This window comes from Dama dama, chromosome 3 (genome assembly GCF_033118175.1).
Source record: "Dama dama isolate Ldn47 chromosome 3, ASM3311817v1, whole genome shotgun sequence".
NCBI classification, from domain to species: domain Eukaryota; kingdom Metazoa; phylum Chordata; class Mammalia; order Artiodactyla; family Cervidae; genus Dama; species Dama dama.
In genome coordinates this window covers 69,902,187-69,923,223 of record NC_083683.1, presented here as the reverse complement: position 1 = coordinate 69,923,223, position 21,037 = coordinate 69,902,187, and the positions used below count along the sequence as shown (strand labels likewise).

Here is a 21,037-nt window from a genome sequence, read left to right as displayed (position 1 = left end):
ATGAGGCAAGCTAAAAAAGGAGTTTGGTCTTATATTTTGAGGATTTTAGCGCGACCAGTCGTTATAATTGCAGTTTTCAAACGTTTCCAGGAAACAGTGCTTTCAATATGGCTTGGGGCGTCAAGAGAGAGGTGGACCAGAGACTGCAGTTAGCCTGCTGGTGGACAGAGCCGGGAGTGGGAAGATGGCAAAAACCTTCAGGGGGAGAGGAGTATTTAATGGCCAGCACTGGTCAGGAGGTAAGGAAGGAGTGTGCCCGAGGAAGCGGGGCTGCGGAGCAAGGCTTGTGGAGACCGCACAAGCAGGCCGAGGCGCAGCGGCGAAGCCCCCAGCCGGCCGGCTGCATTCTGCGGGGGTACAGGTCTGCTCAGCCAGCGGGCCCCTGGCCCCGCCCCTCTAGCCCCGCCCAGCAGCCGTCGCCCCGCCCAGCAGCCGCCGCCCCGCCCCGTTGCCGTCGCCCTTCCCCGCGCTTCTTGCCCCGCACTCGGTCAGTGTCCGGGGTTGCAGACCCCGGCGACTGAACGTCCTTGGCCCCGCCCAGCGACGGCGGCCGGGCTGGCGCGGGTTCGGCCTGGCAGAGGGAGGGCCTGGGCGGTGGGAGGGAGGTTACCTTTCCCCCTCTCACCCTCCGCCGCCCGAAGCGGGAGGAAGAAGCCGCGGCGAAGTCTGTGGGCGGCATGGCAGAGGCTCCGGATGAGCGCGAGCCGGGCCCCGTGGCGGGGGAGCCGCTGCCGCGGCAGCACGTCGGGTGCCAAGTCTTCCCCGAGCGGCCGGCTCAGCAGACGCCACCGCAAGGCTTCCTCTCCAGTTTCCTCACCAACAACCAGAAGTGCCAGCGTATGCTCTTGAAGACGTTGGCGACAAGTAGGAGCCGTGACCCGGGGGCCGGGCGTCTGCGGGTTGGCGTCTGAGCCCCGGCGGGCAGGGAGGGGCCTCCGGGTGCGGCCCAGGTGTGGCGGGGGCCGGGTTCTGGCCCCAAGGGCAGGGTTAGGGCAGATTCGGCATCGTGGGGTGCCTGTGGGGGGCTGGGCCTCAGTTTCGATCAGGGAAGGCGCTGAGACCCCCTTCAGGACGACTTTTGCCTGTGGCGTGAAAGAGGAGTCGGGTTAGGAGTTAGCCCTTTCCGTCACATTCTGACAGATCCTCTCATTTCATAGGTAAATTGTGCAGTTATATGGGGACTGGAGAGTCCCGGTGAAGCGGAGTTTTAAAGAGCTACGTTAATTAAAGCATACTTGCTGAAACCGCGCACCTCAGGTGGGATTTGAACCCAGCTAAAACTCAGATTGGGACTTGAGCCCTGCAGGCTGGGACCCGAACCTGCTGTCTTTTAATTGAAATCGCACACCTGGTCTCAGGAAGTTCAGGTTCTTTATGTCTCACTGCAGTAGGAATTGAGCAGGAGGCAAAATGATAGGTAAGAAGTAGGTTTATTGAGAGAGACACAAACTGCGTACAGTGTGGGCTGTCTCAGAGGTGGGAGGCCCTGGGAGATCCACGTTCCTTAGACAGAAGGCAGTCTGTCTCAGGCGGTGAGGGTGGCCTGGGTATATGGACTGGTTGGTTTTTATGGGCTAGGTAGTTTCATAGGCTAATGAGTAGGAGGATTATTCCAGCTCTTTTGGAGACGGGGGTGTGGATTTCCAGGATTTGGGCCAGAGCCCACTGTTTGGCCTTTTGTGGTTAGCTTTGGAACTGGTGTGCAATGTGTCATTTAGCATGCTGATAAATTAAAATGAGCGTATAATAAGGCTCAAGATCTACTGAAAGTTGGATCTTCTGCCGTCTTGGACCTGACTGGTTCTAACCATTTTATGTCATGTCCACAACAGCTCTGTCCTTCTTTAAGGGTTTTGCCCCGCCCTGTTCATTGCTGCTGGCAGTGCAAAGACAGTTTTGCAGTCCTACTCTTTGTTGAAAAGGGTTGTTAACCTTCATACACGGATGGGCTTCAGAGTGTGGAAACTTCTGACACGGACTGTGAAACTCCTGTTTGTATGCTCCTAAGGGCATCTTTCTGGGGAGAGAGTTCATAGCCCCATGATGTTCTGAGATGCCCATGACCCTGAAAAGGTTAAGAACCATTGATGCGGGTTATATAGGGACACCGTCTGCTGGCCAGTTTCTAAATCCAGGGACATTGCACTAGAGATTTCTTAACTTTTTTACAAGGCCCTAGACTTCCCAAGTTTACTTTAGATACATTAAGAGAATCAAAGACAAACTTGTTTGTCCCCAAATAAGATTACTGTTTCATAGCTGGCCAGTGACAGTTCAAAAGTCAACCACTCCGTGAGTCTTCCATCCTTCTTGAGTATACCTGCATCTCCGGGAATCAGGGGAGGGGAAAGGGGAGTAGAGGGGAATGATGACATTGTATTTACTTTGCAAATATGTATCAAATGCCTCCTAGATTCTGCTTTGGGCAAATACAGAGAGTAGTTGGGACCCTGCCTTTAAAATGTTCCAAAGTGGAATGCGATGGAAAGGACATGGGCTGCAGATTTAGACATGGGTTTAAATTTTGATCCCTTTCCTTGTTACATATGGAAGAGTGATTTAACTCTCTGATCCCGTCTGTCTTTATCAGGGAAAGGAAAAGGGAGTTGGGAAGGGGTGAAAGTACCTCTGTTAGGGTTGTTGTGAGGAATAGGTTTTATAAGTGTAAAGTGCCAGGGTATCAGGAGCTGAATAAAGAAGCTGTAGCTGTTCTTACAGTGGAAGAGCCGAAAAGCGGAGGAAGAGCTGAGATAGGAAGTGAGAAGGGCCAGGTGCTGAACTTGAGTCCCAGTAGGAATGAACCCGCTTCAACCTTCCACGGGGTAAGCTGCTGGAGAACCTGTTAGTTTATTAAAGCATCAGCCTGCAGCTTTAAAATCCTGTCCCTGGGACGGATGTGCTGAAAGAGATCAGGCCTCAAGGGAGACGTTTGTTTTATTTTTCTCCAAAGCACATCCATTCTAAATACTGCAGGTCCTTCTTTGAAGAACCAAACCAATGTACTCCCAGCATTTTCTTTTTTAAAGAGTACACTAGACTTTTGAACCCGTTTCAGCTCTGTAAAACTCTCAGTTGCTTCAGTAATAATGCATTTGGTATGGTGACTGATATACACTAAGTAGTGTTTATTAATAATAGTTTTACTGTTAACACTCTTTAAGAGGAGTCAGGTTAGAAAAGCAGTAACCAGTACTTAACTTTCTCATCCAACAATACTTTTACTCAACTGTTTTTGCTTTCAGCATTTGCAAACCTTAATATCTTCTTCTTCTTTCTTTTTTTTTTTTTGCTTATGTCATGTAATTTGCTGTGCATTTGTATTCCCAGACAGGACATCTCTGTGAAAAGTTGATGTTAGAGGCACCTGGGTTCCTTATATTTTCCTGTAATTTTAACAGGCTCATAGATTCTTAGAAGTGGTGGTGGGGGGCTCCGGAGTTGTCTAGGCCTTTTCACCCCCATCACTGACCAGAAACCTCTGTGCCATCAATTGACCAGAGTGTTTTAGAGCTCTGTTGGAACAGGTTCTCTCTGAAGCCCTTTGAGGCTACCAGGCTCTTGTATCGACTGCTGTAATTGTTGGAAAAACCGTTTCTCATGCCGAGTTGAAATGTGCCCCATGTAACTTCTGCCCTTTGGTCCTTGTTCTGCTTTCTGAAGAAATGTTGGCAGAATCTATGCCCACACGACACCTCTTCAGATACTTGAAATTATTGGGGCCTTAGTTAGATCTTTTTTTTTTTTTTTTTTAACTTTAAACTTTTTATCTTGAGGTATAGCCAATGAACAATGTTGCAATAATTTCTGGTGGCCAGCACAGGGACTCAGCCATCCATATACATGTATCCATTCTCCTCCAAACTCCCCTCCCATCCAAGCTGGCAAGTAACAGTGAGCAGAGTTCCATGTGCTGTACAGTAGGTTTTTGTCGGCTATCCATTTTAAATATAGTCATGTGTACATGACCTTCCCAGAGTCCCCAACTATCCCTCCCCACACCCCCACTCTGCCCGGCAACCATAACTTTGTTTTCTGTCTGTGGGTCTCTGTTTAAGTTCATTTGTATCCTTTCCTTTTAGATTCCATATGTAAGGGATGTCATATGATGTTTCTCCTTCTCTGACTCACTTCGCTCAGTGTGACACTCTCTTGGTCCATCTGTGTCGCTGCAAATGGCGTTATTTCATTCTTTTTAGTGGCCGAGTAATATTCCGCTGTGTGTATGCACCACATCTTCTCTATCCATTCCCCTGTCCGTGGACCTTTAGGTTGCTTCCACGTCTTGGCTCTTGGGAACAGAGCTACAGAGAACGCTAGGGTGCATGTATCCGTTCGGAACATGGTTTTCTCCAGATGTATGCCCTGGAGTGGGATTGCAGGGTCATGTGGTAGCTCTGTTTTTAGTGTTTTAAGGAACGTCTGTACTGTTCTCCGTCCCAGCTGTAGCAATTTACATTCCCGTAAAGTGCGGGAGGGTTCCCTTTCCTCCACACCCTCTCCACCTCTGTTGTTTGTGGATTTTTGGATGATAGCCATTCTGACCGGTGTGAGGTGATATCTCATTGTAGTTTTGATTTGCATTTCTTCAATAACTGGAGATGTTGGTCATCTTTGCCTGTGCCCGTTGGCCAGCAGTTAGCTTCTTTCTCCTTTCCAAGTCTACAGATCCCTTTCTTGCTTCCTGTGGAACGTAGCCCTGCGCTGTTGCAGTCAGCTTCCCCTGGGGAACAGCCTGGGCGGGCGGGTCCTGTTTAGGGAGTGGTGCTCAGAATGGGAGGCTGTGTACAGATGAGGCCGACCTCAGCGGGGCCATGTACTGCCTTCCTCTGATCTGGTGCTCTGTGGCTGTGACCACAGTCATGCTGGTATATCTTGTTCATGTACATTCCCTCAGGCTTTCGGTACATCTTTAACACATTGAGTTTGATCATTTAACTGAGAAACATATTTGATATTATCTAAGATGTTTGGTGGTACATTTTGGTATTTCTGTCAGTGTTTCATTAAAGACTTGCTTTTATGTTAATTTAAGCTTATCTTTTTGTATTCATTTTTAATCAATTTTAAGATATTAGTATTACTTAAAATTATTACTAATTAGTATGACTTAAAATTAGATAGTAGTATTTCACTAAGATTTTTTTTTCTATTTCACTAAGATTTGAGAGGTATTTTTTTCTTTTATAATATCTTCTTTTATAATATTTGGATAATTTAATTGCTGCTGTTTATTTTCCAATTACCATTATGTAATTGAATCAATGTCTTTCTAGATCCATATGTCAAACTTCTGCTTGATGCCATGAAGCATTCAGGCTGGTAAGTAAATCTTTTTAAAGTGCTCCTCTATATTCTGACTGCTGAAAACAGGCCACCCCTTCCTCCCCCGCCCCCCACAAACTGGAACCTCTTCAGGTTTTTCACTCAGGCCGCAGAGCCCTTTCCATGTGGTAGGTGGTGGCCGGCTGCATTCTCTCTAGGCAGGCCTTCTTCTCTCCGGACCTCTTCTGCCCTAACTCCACATCTCTGGCTCCACCATTTGCCTCAGGTGTTTAGTAAAGACAGTACTTAACATCTTTCTCGTAACTAACTACCAAACCTGGTTTTTCCACTATGCCAGTCTCAGCATTATCCTTCATGGAGAAGAAGTCTCAGTTTGTTATGCATTCGGTAGCCTTCCAGGTGTCGTTCAACATTGAGGGGATCAGAAAAAGTGACTTCTGAGCTCCCCTTCTTAACATTCTGGCCCAAGGGCAGAAACTCCAGCGTATTTCCAGTGCAGTCTTCGTTAGTCAAGCCAGTGCCTTATGGACTCACGGGTAGCATTTGAACTGGGATCGATTTTGCAAAGACAGTTGCCCCTTCTACAGATGAGAGGACTAAATGCTGAAGGTGTTCAGTTGCTTTCCCGAGGTGTCCTGGGTGGCCGTGGTGGAGATATGGATGATCCGGGTCTCCTGGCCCAGGGCTGTGCCCCATGGACACTGCTTCTGGACGTTGTCTCTCTAATCTGTTCTTGCCTTCCAGTGCTGTTAACAAAGACAGACACTTTGCTTGTGAAGACTGTAACGGAAATGTCAGTGGAGGTTTTGACGCTGCAGTTTCTCAGGTAGGCGTTTTACCAAGTCATTTTCTTTCCTGCAGTTCTCCTCGTGTTTGCTGAGTGCCTTCCACGTGCCAGGCATTCTGCTGGGTAGACTTTGTGTGGGATTAAAAAAAAAAATGCGTTAGTCGCGATTCTGACCCTTGAGGTCCTAACGTCTCACAGGGGAGACAAGCCGAATGCAGACAGTGACAGGATTTGAGGCAGGTTACACTCCTGGAGGTGGTGTGGTTCCCGGGGGGATGTTGTGTGGTACCGCTGCTGTATGTGGGAGGCTTTGAATGTCAGGATAAAGAGTTTCATCTTTACACAGTGGGAAGTGATGCATTTTTGAGAATTTTTGATGAGGGGAGCGAGTTTTCTCATCTGTAAAATATGGGTAACGATTGTATTTATCTCACAGAATGGTTATGAGAATTAAATGAGATTTCTCTTGTAAAGTACACTCAAGCCAACACATGTTAGTTTTAAGTCAGTGGGGGTTTCTGACAGAGTCTCGAGGTGGTAGATGGATATGTCATGTCATGAGGGTAGATATAAGTGTTGGACGTCACTGATTCCATCATGAATATATAACACACATTTAACTACATTTAATTGTTTCCTGCTAGGGGATGTTATGTGTATTTTGGTTATTTATAGCTGTTTCAGGGAAATCATGGGAAAGAGCAACATAGCAGAGGGGTGAGGTGTCTGAGTTTTGGAGTCAGATAGACTTTGAGTTCAAATCCTTATTCCCCTGCTTATTAGCTGTGGGGCTTGGGCAAGTTATTCATTTTATTCTCAGTTTCCTCATTTGTAAATTAAAAAAAAATTAATTAATTTCTTTTAATTGGAGGCTGATTACTTTACAATATTGTAGTGGTTTTTGCCATACACTGACATGAATCAGCCGTGGGTGCACATGTATTCCCCATGCTGAACCCCCTCCCACCTCCCTCCCCATCCCATCCCTCTGGGTCATCCCAGTGCACCAGCCCTGAGCACCCTGCCTCATGCATCAAACCTGGACCGGTGATCTGTTTCATAGATGATAATATACATGTTTCAATGCTATTCTTTCAAATCATCCCACCCTCGCCTTCTCCCACAGAGTCCAAAAGACTGTTCTTTACATTTGTGTCTCTTTTGCTGTCTCACATGTAGGGTCATTGTTACCATCTTTCTAAATTCCATATATATGCATCAGTAGACTGTATTGGTATTTTTCTTTCTGACTTACTTCACTCTGTATAATAGACTCCAGTTTCATCCGCCTCTTTAGAACTGATTCAAATGCATTCTTTTTAATGGCTAGTAATATTCCATTGTGTATATGTATCACAGTTTTCTTATCCATTCCTCTTTTGTAAATTGATAACTGTGACACCTATAGCTCTCCAGGTGGGTCCTGGTGAGTTCATTCCCTTTTGGGGTTAAATAAGAGTGCACATTTTGAATCTTCATCTTATTTCTCAGCAGTGTTATACACAGTTGGGAACTCTTTTCTTTTTAATTAAAATTTTTGTTGTGAAGTATCTCATTCATGCAGAAGAATAACAAACCTATATGTATGTGTTCAGTCATAATAATAAAATGAACATCTGTGTAACTACCACACAGATTTGAGAAACAAAACCCTGCTGGGACTTTAGAAGCCTGTGTGCCCCTTCTTGGATCATAGCCCCCCTTCCTAATTTTTGACTTTCGTAATAATCATTCCCTGCTTGCCTGAATGGTTTTAACATCTATGCACACAGTCAGAAAATGTGCTATGTAGTTGCCTGCCTTTAAAAAAGTTTTAAAAAAATTTATTTATTTGGCTGCACCAGGTCTTAGTTGTGGTAAGTGAGATCTTTCTTTCATCTTCATTGCAAAATGCGGGATCTTTAGTTACGGCATGTAAAACCTTTGGTTGTGGAATGTGGGATCTAGCTCCCTGACCAGGGATTGAACCCCAGAACCCTGCACTGGGAGCGTGGAGTCTTAGCCACTGGACCACCAGGAAAGTCCTTTGTTGCCTGTTTTTTTTTTTTTTTTGGTTTTCCCATTAAGTTTTATTTGGGCAGACCCGGGGACAGAGGGCCTGCACCTAAAAGAAGGTGTTGGGCCTCTTGGTGGTGAAGCGTGGCTTGTGCTGGCGACGGAGGACGCGGTGGGGCAGTGGGAACTTGATCTTGGAGTCGTGGAACTGCTTGACCGCTGGTCGGCGGCACTTGCTGGCTGCGATCTCCTCCACCTTCATGATCTGGATTGAGTGGGCCCGGGCTCGGTGCCGGGCACCCATGTCTCGGTAGCACTGGGTGACGGCGCCGGCGGTGGTCAGGTCCCGGTACTCCCGGTACATGTTGTGCGTGCCACTGCGGGAGTCATAGCGTAGCCAGATGCCGAAGTTCTTCACTGGCAGGGGAGATTTCTCGAACACCTGTCCACAGTAGACGATGTCCCCCGAGGATTTCTTCATCTTCTTCAACTGAGACACAAAGTACCAGAAGCGGGACTTGGCAACAACATGATTAGGCGCAAAAATCCTCATGCGATAGAGGGGCGGCGTACGGCATTTGGGGGTCGGCAGGCAGCGCCCCACCACCTTATACTCTCGAAGCGTCCCTGAGGCCTTCATGGCGCTCTACCCACGACCGCCGCCACCCTCGACTTTGTTGCCTGTTTTTAAGCTTTATATATACTTGGGGTCATAGGTAATACTCTGTCATTTTATGAAATTATGCCAGATGTAGTCCTATGTAATTTAATTCTTTTGTGCGACATTGGGAGGTTCTTCTGTCTTGTATGCATCCCTGTTGTGTATATTATTCACTGTTGTGTATAATATGCACTGTTGTGTATATTATTCCATTGGACATTTGTAGTAGAGTTTACTCCCTCTAATGTCATTTCCAGTGTTATTATTATAAGCAATGCTGCTGTGAATTCTTCACCTCCTCTCCTGAAGCACACACAGGCAGGGGTTACCGCAGGGTCTCTGCCTGGAGAGGATTGCTGGCTCATATCTCATGCATTCCCTTGACTTGAGCAGCTAATGCCACTTTCTGGCCGTGGTTTCCGGCATGCAGCACTCCTGCAGTTGCTCCTTTGGTAGCTCAGCTTCCTGTACCAGCCCTTAAATGTTGAAGTCCCTTAATCCAGAGTGTTACAACCCCTTCTTTCCTTTCCAGCACTCTGCCGAGGCGATCTAATTTGCTTTGCTAGGTCAGAACTCTGTCTTGAATTCCACATCCAGAGCCATGTGTTCACTGCACGCCTACACTTGGGAGTTTTAAAGGCATCTCAGACCTGAGACCTGAGGACATCTCTGACATGTCCAAATTCAAGCTGATGATTTTTATCATCCTCCATCTCCACCCAACCTGGTCTTTTAGTTTTGCATATCTCAGTAATGGTACCACCATCCATCCTATTATGCAAGCTAGAACTTTAGGGATCATCCTTGATCCCTCTGATGCCCTTCTCATTTTCTATCCAGCACCAAATTTTGCACAGTCTACCTCCTAAATACCTTTTAGGCTCCCACCACCCTGGCTCGGGCACTATTATCTCTTGCCTAGAATACTTTATTCTCATTTGGTTAGTCTCTCTGCATCCAGTTTGGATCATCTTATGCCTGTTTTTCCGACTGTGGTCAAAAGGATGAAAGCAAAATAACCCACCCCCGTTTCACTGTTCCCTTTCAGCGACTTCCCACTGCTGTCGGCATAAAGCGTGACTTGGCCCTGATGACCTCACCAGCCCTACCTCATGCCTACCACCTCCAACTTTGTGCTTCAGTCCTATAGGCCTACCTTCACCTTCTCAGACATTCCTGTCCTTCAACCCTCCCCCTACCCTTTGCACGTGTTATTCTCTCTCTGGAACGCTCCCTTCCCCTCTCCTCAAATTTAACTCCTGTTCATCCATCCATTAGATCCCAGTTTTAACATTCCTTCTGCAGAGAACCATTTCCCAACTCTGCAGATCATTGTACGTACTCACAGCAACTGTTATTGCATGTGCTCAGACATTTTGGTAAATATTTGATTAATTTCTATCTCCATTTGTAGCCTGTAAATAGGTCTTGATAAATACTAGTTGAATAAATGAATGTTGAATGAACGTATATAAAATACCTGGGACATGTCCTGGTGTCTGGCACTTAGTAAGTACGGAGTAAGTAGAAACTATTATTATTAGGACCCCTCATGTCTTTGTTATTCTTATAGGGTCCTCCCGTTCAGTGTGCTGTTGGCTTTTTGCACTTCTTTCTGAAGGTCTTTCCGAGGACTTTTCCCGGCAATTCTAGTAGAATGGGACAGTGTGGTCATGCATTGTTGATTCATTGCTCATTCATAAACTTGATAAGAAGCCTTTTACATATATTCTCATTTAATTCTCACAGTTCTATGAGGTAGGTAATGTAAGTCATCTCCTTTTAATAGTTGAGGAAACTGAGGCACAGAAAGCTTAAGAAACTTGCCCAAGGTCACTTAACTTGCCCAAGGTCACTGACTTAGTAAGGTGTGGGGCTGGAATTTGAATCTCTGCTTCATTCCAAGGACTACGCTTAAATACTATTGAGACGGTAGCATTCAAGACAGGCTGGTGCAGTCCACCCAGCGAGGGTGGTACGTGAATAAAGGTCCTTAAACGAAGTGCTCTGCAGTCCAAGGAGAGGGGAGCCTGGGGAAGGCTCCCTGGCGTGTATGGAGAAGGCTGGGCCTCGATGGTGGGGAGGGTGTGGGCTCCATGGAGAGGAGGAGGTGAGGCCTCCCATGCACTGCGCCCTCTCGGGGAGAGTGAAGGTGGACTCTTACACGCAAGGAGAGTCGCTCTTAGATGTAACTGAACTTCTGTCCCTTTGGTGCCTCTTAGATTGTTCTGTGCCAGAATAACATCCGTAATCAGGCCCATATGAATAGAGTGGTCACCCATGAGCTCATTCACGCCTTCGATCACTGCCGTGCTCACGTCAACTGGTTCACCAGTGTCAGACACTTGGCCTGCTCTGAGGTAAGTTCTGCTGTAGAAGATACTTACCCCCAAGCCTGACATTGTGTGTTTGAACATTTTATTCAAGTATGATTTATTTAAACATCTTTGTTTTCTTGTCATAATTCCATGTTAGTCTTCGATTTCTGTTTCCAACTATCGAATACAATTTTTGTCTTAAATATAACCTTTAAATCCTAATAATACTGATTTGACTATTACATGACTGTGACTAATTATAATACAAAAAAATGGTTTTTCCTGTGGAATAAACATTTTCTATATCATAAAATTTATATAAACATTTACTGAGGGCTGTGTGCCTAACACTGTTCTGTTTGTGGATTCTTATTTAACCTTCACAACAATCCCTTGAGGTGTAGATACTGTTATTCCCATTTTATTTATGTGAAACGTGAGGCAGTTGTTTAGATACCATAGTTAGTAAGTGGCAGAGGCAAGATTACAATCAAGGTTCTTGATGGGTTTGCTGTGCTGCCTTCCACAGGTAAAATTGCTAGCTTTCCCTGGAATAAAACAGTTCATTTCAAAAATACAACATTGGTTCAGTCACTCAGTCGTGTCCGATTCTTTGTGACCCCATGGACTGCAGCACGCCAGGCCTCCCTGTCTATCACCAAGTCCTGGAGTTTACTCAAACTCATGTCCATCGAGTCGGAGATGCCATCCAGCCATCTCATCCTCTGTCGCCCCCTTCTCCTCCTGCCCCCAATCCCTCCCAGCATCAGGGTCTTTCCCAATGAGTCAGTTCTTCGCATCAGGTGGCCAAAGTATTGGAGTTTCAGCTTCAGCATCAGTCCTTCCAATGAACACCCAGGACTGATCTTCTTTAGGATGGACTGGTTGGATCTCCTTGCAGTCCAGGGGACTCTCAAGAGTCTTCTCCAACACCACAGTTCAAAAGCATCAATTCTTCGGTGCTCAGCTTTCTTTGTAGTCCAACTCTCACATCCATACATGACTGTTGGAAAAACCATGGGTTTGACTAGATGGACCCTTGTTGGCAAAAGTAATGTCTCTGCTTTTTAATATGCTGTCTAGGTTAGTCATAGCTTTTCTTCCAAGGAGCAAGCGTCTTTTAATTTTATGGCTGCAGTCACCATCTGCAGTGATTTTGGAGCCCCTCAAAATAAAATCTCTGTTTCCATTGTTGCCCCATCTATTTGCCATGAAGTGATGGGACCCGATGCCATGATCTTAGTTTTCTGAATGTTGAATTCTAAGCCAACTTTTTCACTCTCCTCTTTCACTTTCGAGAGGCTCTTTAGTTCTTCTTCACTTTTTGCCATAAAGATGGTGTCATCTGCATATCTGAGGTTACTGATATTTCTCAGCAATCTTGATTCCAGGTTGTGCTTCATCCAGCCCAGCATTCCTCATGATGTACTCTGCATATAAGTTAAATAATCAGGGTGACAATATACAGCCTTGATGTACTCCTTTCCTGATTTGGAACCAGTCTGTTCCATGTGCAGTTCTAACTGTTGCTTCCTGACCTGCATACAGATTTCTCAGGAGACAGGTCAGGTGGTCTGGTATTCCCATCTCTTTAAGAATTTTCCAGTTTGTTGTGATCCATACAGTCAAAGGATTTGGCGTAGTCAGTAAAGTAGAAATAGATGTTTTTCTGGAACTCTCTTGCTTTTTCTATGATCCAGTGGATATTTGCAATTTGATCTCTGGTTCCTCTGCCTCTTCTGAATCCAGCTTGAGCATCTGGAAGTTCAGGGTTCATGTACTTTTGAAGCCTGGCTTGGAGGATTTTGAGCATTACTTTGCTAGCATGTGAGATGAGTGCAATTGTGCAGTAGTTTGAGCATTCTTTGGCATTGCCTTTCTTTGCAATTGGAATGAAAACTGACCTCTTCCAGTCTTGTGACCACTGCTGAGTTTTCCAAATTTGCTGGCATATTGAATGCAGCACTTACACAGCATCATCTTTCAGGATTTGAAATAGCTCAACTGGAATTCCATCACCTCCACTAGCTTTGTTTGTAATGATGCTTCCTAAGGCCCACTTGACTTTGCATTTCAGGATATCTGGCTCTAGGTGAGTGATCACACCATCATGGTTATCTGGGTCATGAAGATCTTTTTTGTATAGTTCTTCTGTGTATTCTTGCCACTTCTTAAATCTTCTGCTTCTGTTAGGTTCATACCATTTCTGTCCTTTATTGAGCCCATCTTTGCATGAAATGTTCCCTTGGTATGTCTAATTTTCTTGAAGAGATCTCTAGTCTTTCCCATTCTATTGTTTTCCTCTGTTTCTTTGCACTGATCACTGAGGAAGGCTTTCTTATCTCTCCTTGCCATTCTTTGGAACTCTGCATTGAAATGGTTTTATCTTTCCTTTTCTCCTTTGCCTTTAGCTTCTTTTCTTTTCTCAGCTATTTGTAAGGCCTCCTCAGACAACCATTTTGCCTTTTTGCATTTCTTTTTCTTGGGGGTGGTCTTGATCACTGCCTCCTGTACAATGTCACAAACCTCCATCCGGAGTTCTTCAGGCACTCTGTCTATCAGATCCAATCCCTTGAATCTATTTGTCACTCCCACTGTATAGGGATTTGATTTAGGTCATACGTGAATGGTCTAGTGGTTTTTCCTACTTTCTTCAATTTCAGTCTGAATTTGGCAATAAGGAGCTCATGATCTGAGCCACAGTCAGCTCCCAGTCTTGGTTTCGCTGACTGTATAGAGCTTCTCCATCTTTGGCTGCAAAGAATATAATCAATCTGATTTCGGTATTGACCATCTGGTGATGTCCATGTGTAGAATCTTCTCTTGTGTTGTTGGAAGAGGGTGCATTCTCTTGGCAAAACTCTGTTAGCCTTTGTCCTGCTTCATTCTGTACTCCAAGGCCAAATTTGCCTGTTACTCCAGATATCTCTTGACTTCCTACTTTTGCGTTCCAGTTCCCTATAATGAAAAGGACATTTTTTTGGGTGTTAGTTCTAGAAGGTCTTGTAGGTCTTCATAGAACCGTTCAACTTCAGGTTCTTTGGCATTACTGGTTGGGGCATAGACTTGGATTACTATGGTATTGAATGGTTTGCCTTGGAAACGAACAGAGATCATTTTGTCGTTTTTGAGATTGCATCCAAGTACTGCATTTTGGACTCTTTCGTTGACTGTAAAGGCTACTCCATTTCTTCTAAGGGATTCTTGCCCACAGTAGTGGATATAATGGTCATCTGAGTTAAAGTCACCCATTCCAGTCCATTTTAGTTCACTGATTGCTAAAATATTGATGTTCACTCTTGCCATCTCCTGTTTGACCACTTCCAATTTGCCTTGATTCATGGACCTAACATTCCAGGTTCCTATGCAATATTGGTCTTTACAGCATTAGACTTTACTTCCATCACCAGTCACATTCACAACTGTGTGTTATTTTTCTTTGGCTCCATCTCTTCATTCTTTCTGGAGTTATTTCTCCACTGTTCTCCAGTAGCATATGGACACCTGCCAACCTGGGGAGTTCCTCTTTCAGTGTCCTATCTTTTTGCCTATCTTTGATGGCAGAGTAGAAGGACGTGTGCTTATCTTCTGTGAGAACTCCAAAATTGCAACTTGCTGCTGAACAACTGTCGATAGGAGAATGCCCACCAAAAAAACATGCCCCATGTCCAAGGGCAAAGGAGAAGCTCCTGCTAGACGGCAGGAGGGGCGAAATCAAAGCCCATACCTGCCAGAGACACGCGCAGGGCTCAAACAAAGCTGTGTACACCCGGAGACCCACAGAGACTGATTCAGACTGGCCCCGAGTGTTTGAACGGCTTTGCTCGGAAACCTGCCTTTCTCCAATGTTCATGTCCATCGTTCTGTGGCCCGGGAGAACTCACCTCATGCTAGTGTTATCTCAGAATGCATGTTGTGGGTGAGGGGCCTGGCGCCAGTCTCTGAGCTTTCAGATATTTCCTTTCTGTCATCTGCAGCCTGCTAGTAGCTATGCAGATCATTTAAGGTGATATTAAACGTTTGAGTGTGTCCTGTGGAGGTACAGGTCAGCAGCAGCCTGCCGCTGGGGCAGGGGCTCTGGGTGAGGCAGACCTGGGTTTGGCTTAAGCCCTCTTGGAGGAGGTCTCCATTAACCCCACCACAGAGCCGCCAGGACTTACACAGGACTGGGAAACAGATCTTGGAGGCTCACACAGAACCTAGTGCACCAGGACCCAGGAGAAAGGAGCACTGACCCTGCAAGAGGCTGACCCAGACTTGCCCGTGAGTGTCCAGGGGTCTCTGGCGGAGGTGTGGTTGGCGGTGGCCTGCTGCAGGGTCGGGGGCACTGAGCGCGGCAGTGCGTCCATGGGACCTTTTGAAGGAGGTCTCCATTACCTTCATTACCTCCACCATAGTTTTGGTCTCAGGTCAAACAAGAGGGAGGGAACACAGCCCCACCCATCAAACAGAAAAGTAGATTAAAGATTTACTGAGCATGACCCCGCCCATCAGAACAAGACTTGCAGTATCCCCCTCAGTCAGTCTCTCCCATCTGGAAGCTTCCATAAGCCTCTTATCCTTCTCCATCAGAGGGCAGACAGAATATAAACTACAGTCACAGAAAACTAATCAAAGTGATCACATGGACCACAGCCTTGTCTAACTCAATGAAACCATGAGCCATGTGGTGTTAGGCCACCCAAGGCAGATGGGTCATGGTGGAGAGTTCTGACAAAACATGGTTCACTGGAGAACGGAATGGTAAACCACTTCAGTATTCTTGCCTTGAGAACCCCATCAGCAGTATGAAAAATACAACATAGGAAGATATTATTATCTTCCTATGTTGACTGGATTGCTTTCAGAAATACACATATATATGCTCCTAGAAAGACATTTGTATTTCATACTTGCATTTCATTAATTGAAGAGTGCAATGTGCTGAGAAGCTAAAAAAAACTAATATAAATTTCAAGCTTATATTTCATAACTTATTTTCTCTTTCCCTTGAAATTAATAAGCAGCCTCACTGTGTCTGATTATAACTCATATGATTTGGAAAAAAGACCGAAACCTGAGCTTTTGAATATTTCTCTCTCTCTGGGGTGTTACAAGAATTAATGCCTGTTAGCTAGTTAAACTGTGTTAAGTGCTTTGAGCTCCTCAGAGGACTGAAGCTATGTTATTATAGGAGTAAAAAGAAGTGGGCCATCTGATTGCAGTGAATGAGCAAAATTGTGGCCAGGCTGGCTATAGAATGTGGGTAGTTCCACAACTATTTCACATATTAAAGCTGCTTTTCAGAGTAGGAAATGGCAACTCACTCCAGTATTCTTGCCTGGAAACTTCCATGGACACAGGAGCCTGGCAGACTATAGTCCATGGGGTTGCAAAGAGTCGGACACGACTGAGCACACACACAAAGCTTCTTCTTAACTTAAAGATACAGCAAATTAGAAGATATGTACTACCTTCAGGCTGTCATGTTCGTAGCATGAACAGTTTGGAATGTTCTTGATTCTTGTACCCACTAATTTTTCATAGGCCAGCTGAGGCCTCGGAGGAAGGTCATGAACTTACACGGGTTTAAGGGAAGGTCCGAGAGCGCGTCAGTGGTTTGGGCTAGGAGGCCTGGGACACGGGTTCAGGGAAGGTCCGAGAGCGCGTCAGTGGTTTGCGCTAGGAGGCCTGGGACATGGGTTCAGGGAAGGTCTGAGAGCACGTCAGTGGTTTGGGCTAGGAGGCCTGGGACATGGGTTTAAGGGAAGGTCCGAGAGCGCGTTAGTGGTTTGGGCTGGGAGGACCGGGAGGTTTGTGTGCCCGAGTGTCTTAGGTAGTGATGTGTTGTTTTATGCTCACACTGAAAATCAGTTTGTAGGTCTTTGGAAGAATGCTTTCTTGAAGTCCTTTTGGTCATTTCTAGAAGTGAGGACAGAGTATCTGTAAAGACTGTAGAGAGCATAATCTTTAATTCAGAAGTCCAACTCTGACTTTTGGTTCGAACAGAAATTAGTTCTGTCATTAAGGTTCCAGAGAAACATTTTGAAAATCCCTTTTGAATAGGTGATTCCCCTCAGTATATTTGGTGTTTTGTAGCATAGCTCATAGATGTCTGGTCTTTTTTTTTTTAAATGCTTTTCTGAATTCGGTAATTCTTTATTTGTTTATTTATTGGTTGCTCTGGATCTTCGTTGCCATGCCGTCTTTTCTCTCGCTGCAGCCAGCAGGGGCTACACTCTGCTTGCGGCGTACCAGCTTCTCATTGCGGTGGCTTCTCTTGTTGCAGAGCATGGGCCTTAGTAGTCACGGCACAAGGGCTTGGTGGTTGCGGTTTCTGGGCTCTAGAGCACAGGCTCAGTAATTGTGGCGCGTGGGATTAGCTGCTCCGCGGCACGTGGGATCTTTTTGGACAAGGGATCGAACCCATGTCTCCTGCATTGGCAGCGGATTCTTTAGCACTCAGCCACCAGGGACGCCCTCTGCTCTTTTTCTTAACTTAAGAACTTCTTGTCAATAGAGTTTAAAAAAAATCTTATAGATACTCTGTCCTCAGAAAAATATGCCAATTTTATGTTCTTTTATAATAAAAAAAAATCAGTTGATATAAAGGTATAGAGCACAAGTGCTTACTTTCTTTTTGTCTCCCTTCTGTCTTGTGATAGGTTCGAGCTGCTAACCTTAGTGGAGACTGCTCACTTTTAAATGAAATATTCAGGTTGCATTTTGGATTAAAACAACACCATCAGGTAAAAACTAACGTATGAAATCACTTAACTGTCAAGAGTGCTATGAGTGGAAATAATGAATAGAGAAATGAGAAGTACATTTAGTATTTGAAATGTGAAAGAACTATTATTTGAAAAGAACACAACATGTATTATCACTTAAGCCAATAGAGGGAATTCAGTTATGTTTTATAATTATGGGCAAGCTCTGTGACTGGGAGATTTTCGCAGTGAAAAGAGCTATGATATCTCGCATGGGGTCATTTTGGATGGGGGTAGATAATGAATGGAAATGAAATCACAGCCTGTCTTACTTCTAACAGTCCTGGACTTCTGTTTTCAAACTATCATTGTTCTTGAGACAAAAAAGTAATACGTGTCAGAACAGGGACTGCAGTTTGGTGCAGTGTGTATTTGGGCACCTTCATAAGGCTGTGTGATGTGACAGCGATGCTTTGGATTGGCACAGACTTCATTATGAAGGACTGAGCTGAGAGATTTTGTAAACAAAACAAAATGAAAACCATAGGCAAGACCAATCCTGCTGGAAAGCTTTTAAGGTCACCCACAGATGGACATGGGGAGAAGAAATTTAGAACTGACGGACTGGTGAAGGATGTGAGCAGTTCTTCCCATGGTAACCATGGGGCTCTGTGTCCACACTGAGGTGAGAGGCTGGTCAGAGCTTCTCTATGGGAAGAGGTTGCCGGGCCAATTTGTGACGTACGTGGGCATCAGGAGAGCAGTTTCGACCAGATGTAGAAAGGACAGGATTGGAGCAACAGGAAGGTCCTTGGTGGAGTAACTCAGCTCAGCTCTGGGGAGGAAGGCGAAACATCACAGTGAACTGAGAGCAATCGAGAACTCAGTGAATGGGCGTTAGAAGGCAGACCTGGGGCCTGGGCAGGGTGACTGCTCGGCTAAGGCCGTCATGCCTTCAAGCTGTGCCGAGCTCACCTGTGGCACTGACTCGTCCTGAGCACACGTCTCCTGAGCCCTCCAGTCCCTGCTCTGCTGTGAAGTTGGCTCAGGCAGCATGTGACCGGGCAGTGTGTTCTGACTCAGTGGAAAGAGTGGAAGCCGGGTACACCTCGGCACATCCCCGAGAAGAGGCTAATGCATTCAAGGAATGTGATCCGGGGCCAAGAGTCTTTGAAAGAGAAATCCCTCCTCTTTTTACCTTGGGTTGCAAGTAGCAGTGGATGAATGCAGCTGGCAATAGGATGGAAGATAGGTGGGAGCAGGGGAGAGGAGTCCTAGCTTTTGTATAGCATGTGCCCAAAAAAAAGTTTGATTTTTTTTTTTCCTGCTGAAAAATTAGAAAACCTTCAAATTTTGTGTAGTTTCCTGTTGCCTCCAGGGGAGATGCCCCTCTCAAAGGAAAAGTTGTCCAGCGATGGTCAGCTGTGAAAAATTGAGAGAGAGAAGCACAGCAGTATATTTCAGATTTATTCAAGTTAAAAAAGTTCAACCAGAACCTTATTTATAGACTCTTTTTTAATGATTTTTCAAATTGGGAGTTACTGTTTAGCAGATATTGCCTAGAACTTATCATCATTAGGAAAGAAAAGAAGAAGGGAGGAGAGGAAGAGATCTTTCTTATACCTCCATAATTTTAGATTGAGCTAAACATGCTCCATAATTGAATCTTTATTTTTTGGACTGGTAGAAATTAATAAAATAACATGAGAGAAAATTAATTTTGACTGTGGTTCAGACATTATGTGAAGTGTTACTATTTCATGAGTAAATTTTCATATAAGATTAACGCTCTATACTTTCTTGCTCCTTAGACTTGTGTGCGAGACAGAGCCATTCGTTCTATCCTGGCTGTTAGGAACATTAGCAAAGAAGTAGCTCAGAAAGCTGTTGATGAAGTTTTTGAGTCTTGTTTCAATGACCATGAACCTTTTGGAAGGATCCCTCATAACAAGACCTATGCAAGATATGCTCATAGAGACTTTCAAAACCGGGATCGATACTACTCAAATATATGAAGACAACGATATTTTATACTATAGAGCTTCAGTGGTCATGAAGAAAGTATGGTTCCTAAGCGGACAAACATAAATGATCAATTAAATACACGGAAGACACAGAAGACACTGATTCTAACATCAGAAAAAGTAACTGTGGTGAGAAATGAAATTGCCTTAAACACAAAGGCAAACATTGTATCTTTGTAGCTTTGGATCTTTATTTACCAGTTGGTAAATAAAGCAAATAAATTGTTCATTTAAAATTTTCTACAATATACTTGTTATTACTTGTGTTTTGTTTTTGTGATAGTGATTTGTTTTTATTATATGTGATTATTTTACTATTTGATTATGAAACCTGTGAAGTATGCCCTTGTGTGATGTGTATGTCTTCTCTGGAAAAATGTCTATTCGGATCCTCTGCCCATTTTTAAATCAGGTTGTTTGTTTTTTGATGTTGAGTTGTATGAGTTTTTGTATATTTTTTTAAGTAACCCCTTATCAGATATTGTTTGCAAATATCTTCTCCCATTTAGTAGGTGACCTTTTCATGTTGTTGATGGCTTTCTTTGTTATGCAAAGGCTTTGTAGTTTGATGTCCCTTTTGTTTATTTTTGCTGTTCTTTTGCTTGCCTGAGGAAACATATCAAAACAAAAATTACTAAGGGTGATGACAAAGAGTTTACTGCCTATGTTTTCCTCTAGAAGTTTTGTGGTTTCAGGTGTTACTTTTAAGTCTTTAATTCATTTTGAATTTACTTTTGTGCATTGTGTGAGAAAATAGTCCAGGTTGATTTTTTTTTTTTTTTTTTTTGTATGTAGTTGTTCAGTTTTCCCAGTACCATTTATTGCACTGAGACTGTCTTTTCCTCAGTGTATATTCTTGCTTCCTTTGTCATAGGCTAGTTGCCCATATAAGTGTGGGTTCATTTCTAGGCTCTATTCTTTTTTTTTTATTTTTATTAGTTGCTAATTAGAGGCTAATTACTTCACAACATTGCAGTGGGTTTTGTCATACATTGACATGAATCAGCCATGGAGTTACATGTATTCCCCATCCCGATCCCCCCTCCCACCTCCCCCTCCACCCGATTCCTCTGGGTCTTCCCAGTGCATCAGGCCCGAGCACTTGTATCCTGCATCCCACCTGGGCTGGTGATCTGTTTCACTATAGATAATATACATGCTGTTCTCTTGAAACATCCCACCCTCGCCTTCTCCCACAGAGTCCAAAAGTCTGTTCTGTACATCTGTGTCTCTTTTTCTGTTTTGCACATAGGGTTATCACTACCATCTTTTTAAATTCC

General features: G+C 44.6%; 2 protein-coding genes across 2 annotated transcripts; one reads left to right on the top strand and one right to left on the bottom strand.

The window, feature by feature from the left end:
- The first annotated feature begins 458 nt into the window (after positions 1–458).
- Positions 459–20,003, top strand: ATP23 (ATP23 metallopeptidase and ATP synthase assembly factor homolog). Its single transcript, XM_061131098.1, has 6 exons — positions 459–864; positions 5,274–5,319; positions 6,028–6,109; positions 10,949–11,086; positions 17,689–17,772; positions 19,545–20,003. The coding sequence occupies exons 1-6, from the start codon at positions 678–680 to the stop codon at positions 19,746–19,748; spliced, it is 741 nt and encodes a 246-aa protein (XP_060987081.1). The 5' UTR covers positions 459–677; the 3' UTR covers positions 19,749–20,003.
- Positions 8,107–8,753, bottom strand: LOC133047686 (large ribosomal subunit protein eL20-like). The gene has a single exon (XM_061131086.1). It carries the CDS (start codon positions 8,703–8,705, stop codon positions 8,175–8,177), a length of 531 nt encoding a protein of 176 aa, XP_060987069.1. The 5' UTR covers positions 8,706–8,753; the 3' UTR covers positions 8,107–8,174.
- Positions 20,004–21,037: the final 1,034 nt, after the last annotated feature.